The sequence below is a fragment of the Hemibagrus wyckioides genome, linkage group LG06, assembly GCF_019097595.1.
Source record: "Hemibagrus wyckioides isolate EC202008001 linkage group LG06, SWU_Hwy_1.0, whole genome shotgun sequence".
Taxonomy (NCBI): Eukaryota; Metazoa; Chordata; class Actinopteri; order Siluriformes; family Bagridae; genus Hemibagrus; species Hemibagrus wyckioides.
Genome location: NC_080715.1, coordinates 36,349,256 through 36,359,472, shown reverse-complemented (window position 1 = coordinate 36,359,472; position 10,217 = coordinate 36,349,256). Strand labels below are relative to the sequence as shown.

The window sequence follows — 10,217 nt, the reverse complement described above, 5'->3', positions numbered from 1 at the left end:
AGTCTTGCCCTAATGCTCCTCTCCTGCTGCTATTAGCTGAGAGATTTAACGAAGGGAGGAGGCGCACGTCGCGTCCTTTCTCCACAATGTATGCAGTTTCTGATGTGAAGAACTCTTATTAAAAAGATGTTTGAAATACGACATGCGGCTAAAGGAGTTTCGAGCTCGGAGTCTTTTTTGTACGTTTACAACACATTTCAGTTCTTTTCCAAAAAAGCGTGACATTTGTTCGTCACAAGCAACGACTTTCACCATCACAGGAAGCAAAAGAAAAGAAAAAAAAACCTTAATTAAAAAATAAATAAATAAAAGGTTGTGTCCATCCTAAACCACATTCTGTCACTTTGTTAGGTTTTAAAATTGTTTTTCTTAACAAGTTTTAATTTATTTCATCATCCGAGTGTGATAATTAAAGAGACAGCGAGAAGAGTGTTAAAAATAACTTGCTGTCTTCTAATGTTACTGATATTAACGAGAAGTAAGCTATGGAAGTTTTCCCCTCTTTAATACCGTCTTTTTGTTCCGATCAGAGTCAAGGAAATATATCGTCATCAGAAACATAAATTAGAAAAATCAGGGTCAGAAAATTCACCTCAATTTCTGAACATTTTCTATTTTGATGTAACCATCGATCCAGTCATTAAGCTACATACAAACATATCCATGGAAGTGTAGAGTCTGAAGATCATGACACGGGCGTTCCTCAGCATTACACTCTTCTCAGAGTTTAAGTCCAAGTCCATTTGCTTTAAACAGAGTGCATGGGAGTCCCGCAGTACTTGTGCCACAGTTCTATGGCTTTGGTCACTATGGCGTCCGTGTTCTCCTGCGGCATCTATACAAGAAAAGATCATTTAAGATGTATTAAAAGACACCGTCGCTTCTTGCTTTCTTATTAGTGATAAAATGCATCATATATATATTCTGTATGTGTGTAAAGCAGTGATAATGTCCAGTTATACAAATAAAACTGACTTGAGAGTCTGAGGACAGAAATAATATATTAATGACTGCATTAAAATTCACAAAGGAAAAAACACTTCAAATAGGATGAATGATTTTCCAGCTGCAGCATCTGTAGTGTGTCGAGTTTCCACCAAGGACAATCGTTTCGAGGTGTTTTATTATACTGAGAAAGAAATGCTCACAATGTGCGGTTAATATCTGTCACCCTGCTTTTCAAATAGCTCGAGTTTAATGAGTTCACAAAACTATTATTTTATAGAACACAATGCGGTTTGTATAAACATGTACTGGCAGCTATAACGTCTGCCCTTAGGCTTGCATGATAAAGGAGTTTTGAGTAAACAGGTTGTTTCTGTTCTCTGGAAATCAGTCAGGGTGTATGCGACAGATGTGGAGGATAGAGATATGGATAGAGACTGGAGTAGTCCTAATATACACTGTTATTCAAGTCAGAGAAATAACATGCAGCAACATGCACAGTGTGTGTGTGTGTGTGTGTGTGTTCTCACATTGCTCAAGAAGTTCACCACCGCATCTGGTTGACTCATTCCCATGAGCTTGATCTTGTAGCTCAGCAATATCTCCATAGCAACGAACACCAGGATTTTACACGAGCCGCTGATCACCTTGTCCCAAACTCTGGACACAAATGACCAACGCAAGACATATATCAAAATCAGACATATTAGAAAGTGCTGCTCTCCTTCAAACTTGTCTACAATAACAATAAATATAATACACCACTAATTACTGGTGATATGAACAGAACAGAGTCTTCAGTGTATAGGATATGATGATTAGCTATATTCACTTCTATGCAATTCAAATTTGACCAGAAATATTTACACCTAAGTCGTACCATGGATGGCTGTGTGTGGGGGAATATTTTTTATTTTTTTATACGAAAGTATTAACAGGATTGAGATGTTTTAGTTAAGGCATTAACGTGAGGATGAAGGGCTCATAGAAATTTCAGAAAATGTGTGAAATACTGAAAGCATTTTTATATTTACGATTCTGTAGAGACTGTTCTCTATAGGGGATAATGCTTATGCTACGTTTACACATGCCGTGATTTTAGAGCTGGAAGTCAACAGTTGCTAGGCTATGAAGTCACTAGTAGGCTACAACTGGTTGCCATAGTATTTATCAGTGGGTGATGCAGGGCAATATATTTTGAATGGCGATTAGAATTTATTTATTTATTTAACACCTACAGTACATCTCATCATTACTTACACTGTATTCAGCTTTGTTTATACTTTCATTTTCAAAAAGGAATTGACTGATCGAACAAATGATTGAAGGAATAAATGAACAGCTCCTTCATTCTGCCTCTCTAAATCATTTAGGTCCACTGACCTCCACACTCCTTTATTATTTCCTGTCGTGGCTCCGTTGTACTGTTTTATCTATTTGGATTTAAGCTCAGCCAGATGTCAGTAACATTACTGGTTTTAGTTGTTGTAGGATTTTATCTGTAGAGTCTTGTCTTTCCAGTGTGCAGGTAAATAATAGGAACATTTTTAAAAACAGCATGTACGTACTTCCTTTTTTTTCCCACCCGGTCAGTGGTTTCCTTTAGAATGAGTGGAGGTTTCCTGTTTGCTTATTTCCTTCCTTGCTAATTACTGAAAGCAAAGCAACCCTGAGCCCATGTGTGTGCAGAATTTCAAAGCCGTGTCATGCTGATCATCTTTCCCATTCCCAGTTGGATTCAAGACACTGAGTATGGTGCTCGAAATCTGGGATTTTTGCCGAGCTCGTTATGGATTCTGTCAAAATGTGACATCGTAATCCACTTTCCAAACCTTTCATACATTTTTAGGATGGTAAAGTTGTTTGTTCTAAGTCCTAATGGAGTTGGTGATTAATTTGGGACCAGAACATCTACGACAGGCAGATACAGCTCACATGACTGCTCAGCAATCCCAAAAAAGAGGAAAGAAGACCTTGGAGCAAAGATCTGAGAAGCACTCATAGGTTTACAGCAAAGGTTTAGGTTTAGAGTTGTTGCATTTGGCCTAAGACACATATTCAGGTAGTTGCTGCATGGAAAATATAATATCAAGACACGACTTGCCTTTAACAGTTTACACCAATGGGAAATTTACATATAGAAAAATATAATAAAAATGATAAAGTTACTATTTATCTCTAATGATAAGCCTGAGGTGATGGTGGTGAGGAAAACTCCCTGAGATGATATGAGGAAGAAACCTTGAGAGGAACCAGGCTCAGAAGGGAACCTCATCCTCATTTGGGTGACACTGAACAGTAAATAATATAAATGTTGATAATGTCCTTTCTGCAACAGTTAATAATCACGAGGAAACGTGCAACCAAGAGCTCCTGAGGAACTAATAGGTCAAACTAATAGGTTTGAAAGACACCAAGCTCTTAATAAGTTCAATAAAACAAATAAGGCTGTATTTACACTTGGCATTAAAAATGCGACCTATATCTGGATGTTGTCCACATATGCATTAAAAAGATAAGTGTAAACGTGTTTGTGATCGGAATGTTATCCGACCAACGTGTCCGGGTTCGGAAGGTAGTTAAGGATGCATTGTGATCGAATCTTAGTATAATATAAACACAATCCAGCCGTAATGTCTGCATTCAGAGGTCGACCTCACACAAAACCACACCCACTATCATTACTCTCCCTACTCTCTCCCAAACTGTCAGAAAGATGGAGGACACCATTAAATCTTTGTGGAACGATGTGCACATTCAATTTAAGCGTGTAGCAAACCAACACAGGGCCAGAGCAACTCTTTTCAGGATGGGAATCGCTGCACGTAACTGTATGGTTTTGTGGAGGGTGGAGGAGATCGCAAATATATTGAATGTTTGCTTTTGCCCCTAAAAATTGCATAACCATTAATTCTTTGTAAAGTAGGCAATTTCCCCCTCCATATCTGGCAACAATCCAAGACCAATAGGTTTATTTTTTCCAGCTGTTTCCATTACATCAGCAATCTACCTTAGTAACATTTGAAACCTCCTTATCCTTCTCATTTTATGATATTTGTAAAATCTCCTGTGACTGAAAATGCTTTTTAAAAGAAAACCCACTACTTCAGGTTGACTTTGTGGAGCCCTCTGCAGACTTATTTAAATATTGTGCAGGAAAGAGAGATCTGATCAGATATCCAAAAAAGGCACATCATGCTGACAAGTGTAAAAGCACTGCGTCCTGACTGGCTGATGATCCGATCAGCTAGATCGGATTGCAGTGCCAAGTGTAAATGCAGCCAAAGTAACTAAATCTGTTAAATCTGATAAAATTAGACTCTGGTACTGTACAACCCCAGTGTACAACCAAGCGCAATGTAATTAAACTAGAAAATAGCCACCATTAATCAGCAGGAAAGTGTTTTACCTCTGAAGGCTAGACTCCGGCAGGCAGTCTGCGAAACAGCGTCTGAACCAAAGGGAATAGGGCAGGACAGCCAGACTGCCTGAAGTTTTTAGATGGGACAGAAGACGACTGTCCTCCAGGGAGAGGAAATGCTCCAGACTCTTGGGCTAAGAGAGGGGGGAAAAAAAGGAACGCAGTTTTTATAGAGTTCAGATGTACATATGATGTAGTTATTTGATATAAATATTAAGCTCATATGACCATCATTCCCTGATACGCTTCTGGTTTAGAACAATAAGTGTTGCAGTGGAGCTTAATTACTAGAAAGACCAGTTTGCTCATTAGGGATAGAAATCTAATTCTACTGTCTAAATATTTTTAAATCCTTTTTTTTTTCAAGGCAACATACATCATTATGCTTACATTTAAAAAAAGAATTGAATTAAATTTGTCTCCTGTATGTAGTATTTGAGGTTTAGCTGAAGGCTTAAGGAGAAAACCCTTAAAGGATCATGAGGACTAACAATCTTTTAACAATCCTAGTATCCTCAGCAGGAGCTTGTACCACATAAGAGAGAATATATCATGCCTCCCATACATAAATATATAACATATATACACTGACCAGGCATAACTTTATGACTACCTGCCTAATATTGTGTTGGTCCCCCTTTTGCTGCCAAAACAGCCCTGACCCATCATGCACTATGTATTCTGACACCTTTCTATCAGTAGCTCATCGGAACGGATCGGATCGGACCACTAGGGCCAGCCTTCACTCTGCACCTGCATCAATGAGCCTTGGCTACCCATGACCCTGTCACCGGTTCACCACTGTTCCTTTCTTGGACCACTTTTGATAGATACTGACCACTGCAGACCGGGAACACCTCACAAGAGCTGCAGTTTTGGAGATGCTCTGATCCAGTGGTCTAGCCATCACAATTTGGCCCTTCGTCAAACTCACTCGAATCCTTACACTTGCCCATTGTTCCTGCTTCTAACACATCAACTTTGAGGACAAAATGTTCACTTGCTGCCTAATATATCCCACCCACTAACAGGTGCCATGATGAGGAGATAATCAGTGTTATTCACTTCAACTTTTAGTGCTCATAATGTTATGCCTGATCGGTGTATGTATATATAGCCTATTTTACTTAGATTCATTTATCTTGTTTAATCTGAAGCAATCTCTGGCAAAATCTTATTTTATCTTATAAAGCACAGCCAAATTTCATTAAATTTTAATCATATAGAGCTTTTAACAGCAGACACAATCACAAAGCAGCTTTCCAGAAAACTGGATATACATTTATGACGGTGGAGGGGGAAAACTTTGATATGAGGAAGACGATATGAGGAAGAAATCTTGAGAGGAACCAGATGGTCTCTGTAGCACCCAGATAAAGATGAGGTTCCGTTTTGACTCTCTGAGTTTCTTCCTAATATCATTTTAACTTTTTAAATATTGCTAAAAATATTGCAGTACTTTGATTATTTCTTTAATATTTTGAGTATATTACTACAAAATCTATCAACAAAACTTAAAGGCTAAGCTGGGCATACAAACCAGGTGAGGTATGGAATCGCCGAACTTGTGATGAAACTGGTTGACAAAGCACCTAATCAGCCAATAGCAGTTTACCGGATCCTCCACAATTTCCTCCATCACTCTGGCGATAGCCAAGAAATCTTCATCCTCTTCACCCTCAGAACAAAGCAAAATCAATTCATTTTATTTGTATAGCAGTTTAAACAACAGACAGTCACAAAGCAGCCTTGCAGAAATATTTTGAAATAAGAATATTGAACTTTATCTCTGATGAGATAGAAAGAGGCGATGGTGGTGAGGAAAATCTCCCTGAAGAAGAAACCTTGAAAGAAACCAAACTCAAAAGGGAAAACATCCACATCTGGGTGACATCTGGTCCACAAGTGCAATTGTGTAACCAGGAGATTCATTCTAGATTTAACATGAAGTCTATTTTGTCAAAGTTATCAACCATTCACTGATACAGACTTAATAATACATACATAAGGCTACTGCACACAGATATTGTGATGGTAAAAGTGATGGATTTTTAAGATTGTTGCCTGTTTACAAAGGTTTGATTTTATTTTTTCACTCTATCACTGCTTTCTCTTATATGACCACTTCCTTTGTTCTGGTTTCTGGTTTTTGTTCTAAAGAGCAACATATGGGTCAGTTTCAGACAGATCAAGTTATACAAAGACAACAACTTTTTGCTGGTGTGATCTTTACATGCTTTACTGCTTTGTTTTTACCAACAAAAAATTCGCCCTATAATTACTTTTTTCCCCTAAATAAATATCTAGAAAAGAATAGCATTTTATTTCTTTCCTAAACACGTGTAACAGCAGATACAAACACATGATCGGGTCCTTACAGGTTGTTGGAGCTCTGACCGACAAGGCAACTGCTGGTTCTCCAGCTGGTGCATGCGAAGGTAGAGCTCAGTGTGAGGCGTGCCTGCGTGCACAAATCGCATAGCCTGAAGAGCTTCTTTTACATCCGTATACTGCTCCTGTCTGTAACGGGCTACCAGAGAGTGAGAATCGCTGTGTGGAGGCAGGATACCTGAAGAACAATGGACCCTTCATCAAAATAACACACAAGCAATTGCATAGAGTTAAACAAAAGTGCCATTGTGGGAAAGTAATTGTTCTCACCAAGCAGAACTTTCCATACATGGATCCTGTACATTGAGGGTAATGGAAACCTCTGGCTGAATGTGCTTAGCTTTTCCACATCTGAAAGCCAACAAGGAGTCTTGTGTAATTAGATATACAAGAGAAAAAAGGATTTCTAGAAGTCTGTGATAATAATACAGTAATAGTAGCATGTTATTAATCTCACACATAGAAATAAATACTTGGCAAAGGTCACTGAAAAGCCAAACCAGTACACAAACACTATTATTTAACACACAAAACACAGCCGTGGCTCATACTCTACCACTCACTCAACAGTAACAACATTATCTCCTCCTGGAATAACTGACCTCACAGATTTTATGTCCTCTAATTGGATAAAAGGGACAAAACTACAGACAAATGTTGTTTTAGCTACAGACAATTAAGAAGAAACAATTTCTGTTCTCTTACCAAGTGGATTGTCCTTCAGGAGAATTTCAAGTGACTTTTTCTCTTCCACTCCCCTGAAGCCCACCTTTTCATAATACGCTGACCTGAAGTTCCTCTGCGGATCTTCAGCCATATTGGCAACTAAAGATGAAGAAAGCGAGGATGAAAAACAAACCTTCTGTAAAAATCAGATATATTTCAAGGCTTAAAATCAATCAGTTCCTCCAGGATAAGGCATATAATGACAAATAATAAAGTTTCGATTCGGGCATATCGATTGGCAATAAATAATACTTTGTGGGAATCTGTGTCAGTGTTATTTATAGTCATATATAATCCTGATAGATCTGATGACTTTTAAGGGGAATAAATACTTCTGCAAGGCACTTTATTGAAACTATACTGACATAAATATACACATTTCTCTTTGCGTTTTCATTCCAGGGTGTGTATGTATATATTTATTTTACGTTACATCCTAACCATAATTAATACCTCGGTCTGACAGATAAAATTTATTTAGTTTAAAAAAAAAAATTAAATAAAAAAAATTAAACTTTTTTTTCGTTTTATACTGGTTATGTATGTTTCGTAAATATCAATTAAAATTTAGAGTAATATTTATTTATTTATTTATTAAGGTTAAAATCAGACGTATCTCTTCTAAGAGAGCATTTAATGTCATTTAATATCATTTCATAAGGCAATCATTATTATTTTTATTTTTTTGATTAAATCGCTATACATCAAATTGCAAATATAAATATTTAATTCCGGAAACTTCCGGTGCAAAAGCAAGGCTATTGTTATTATATTATTGTTGTTGTTTATTTATTTTAAACTTGCGTTCATTTTCAACTAGCAAGAGAAGGCTGTCAACCTAGCCTGCCTAAAGCTAAAAGCTAAAGCTAAACGCTAAAGCTAAAATAAAGCTAACCAGCGATTAATGTGCACGTTTTACAAAACTAGACCACCGTCCCCTCACCATTATTACAAATATAAACCATTAAACGTATCAAACTATATTGAAACCCACCACTTTGTCGGCCTCTAGTACAGGCCGCGAAGTGATCCACGGGTTTTCCCAGCTTTTAAACCCCAACTTTCGTGCGTCCTTCCCGCGCACCTCGCTGTTCCTCCATGTCGCCTACATCCGCACTGAAGCGCTGTGCTTTGGACGAGTAATGCCCGGGCTATACTATGGCAATCCAAAAGGGTCAAAAAAGCCTACAAATATGTCTTGTCCTTCTTCTGAACGCATGCAAAGAAGGCTACTTGTAGTCCATGACGCCTTATGAGGCACAAATGTATGTTTTCCGTTCACACACAGTGCATCCTAATCGGCTAATGTGTTAATTCATCAGAATGTTTGCATATCAAAACGAAAACTGTCTGAAGACAGAAATGGCATTTAAAAGAATAGAGTTTTATCAGAATAGAAAATAGTGGCAAAATGGTGACAGGCTTCTCTGTCAGAAAAATTGTTTTGAAATACAATACAATACAATACAATACAATACAATACAATACAATACAATACAATACAATGCAAACTTTATTTCTATAGCACATTTAAAACAACTACCACTGACCAAAGTGCCTTCCAGGAAACATTAAAACAACAAAAATAATAAACAAATTCACATATAAAACTAAACACTCTAGCCAGTATTAAAGGCCACACTAAAAAGATAAGACTTTAGGAAGCATAGGCAGAGGGTTCCATAAGCGTGGAGCAGCCAGCGAAAAAACCCTATAACCTTTTAATCTTAACCTTGTTTTAGGAACATGAAGAATCATCGGACTAGATGATCTTGTGTTTCTTGAATTTTGATAGGCTATTAAAAGGTTGGCAATTTATTTTGGTGCAATACCGTGCTTTAAAAACAATTAACAAAACCTTAAATTCAATTCTAAATATGACAGGCAACCAGTGTAACGTAATAAGAACTGAGGTAATACTCTCACTCTTCTTTGTATGAGTCAGGAGTCTAGCTGCAGAGTTCTGCACTAATTGAAGACAAGATAATTGACCCTGCAATAGACCAAAATATAACGAATTGCAGTAGTCAATGCACAAAGATATAAAAGCATGGATGACAGTCTCCAGGTCTTTAAAAGAGAGAATTGTTTTAAGTTTATAGATAATCCGAAGTTGCTAAAACCCAGCCTTAACAACACTGGTGACCTGTTTATCTAGAACTCATGATAATGCCCAAATTCTTTATATAGTCACAATGTAATTTAGCCGATGAAGAGCACAGATTTCCAATGGAAATCGAGAATGATCGGTCCTTTAAATATGATTTAAACCAATCTACGGCAGTACCCTTAATACCAACATCCTCCAAAGGGCTCAATAAAATACCATGGTCAATGGTATCAAAAGCTGCTATAAGAACAAGTAGAATGAGGATAAAACTGGAAAGCTTGAGTAAACATCTGCATAAAATATCTGTAAGAGTAAACATCTGTATAAAATATCTGTAAATAAATATAACCTGTTTAAACTGTGAAAACACGTACTGCTTAATAGCCGAAACAATGTAGAAGAAGGTGAAATAGACGGATGCATATATTAATAAATGAAACTTAAAGTGAGAATATTGTTGTGCAGTATGTAAACAGTGGTATGTAGCATCAACATTAGAGTTATTGTCCAGATCTCTATATGAATATTTTTCACAGATTGTATGTATTTATGAATCCAGTCTTGCTGTCATAGGTTTGTTCTTCGTATAGTAGTAAAGGTTAAGCAGTCACTGAGAGATAAGAA

At 37.2% G+C, this 10,217-nt stretch overlaps 1 protein-coding gene across 1 annotated transcript; it reads right to left on the bottom strand.

Moving 5' to 3' along the window:
* Positions 1-694: 694 nt before the first annotated feature.
* Positions 695-8,646, bottom strand: tbc1d7 (TBC1 domain family, member 7). The gene is made up of 8 exons (XM_058393070.1): positions 8,478-8,646; positions 7,463-7,582; positions 7,028-7,108; positions 6,745-6,935; positions 5,907-6,044; positions 4,355-4,500; positions 1,476-1,605; positions 695-835 (listed from the first exon to the last, which is right to left on the bottom strand). Exons 2-8 carry the CDS (start codon positions 7,572-7,574, stop codon positions 749-751), a joined length of 885 nt encoding a protein of 294 aa, XP_058249053.1. The 5' UTR covers positions 7,575-7,582; positions 8,478-8,646; the 3' UTR covers positions 695-748.
* Between the last annotated feature and the right edge of the window lie 1,571 nt (positions 8,647-10,217).

Bases quoted from the DNA above. Each gene is read 5' to 3' on its own strand.
- tbc1d7 (XM_058393070.1), bottom strand. From the start codon at position 7,574: ATGGCTGAAGATCCGCAGAGGAACTTCAGGTCAGCGTATTATGAAAAG. The intron at 7,109-7,462 runs GTAAGAGAACAG...GTTGGCTTTCAG, and splicing joins CCTGAAGGACAATCCACTTG to ATGTGGAAAAGCTAAGCACA. The intron at 6,045-6,744 runs GTAAGGACCCGA...CTTTGTTCTGAG, and splicing joins GGTCAGAGCTCCAACAACCT to GGTGAAGAGGATGAAGATTT.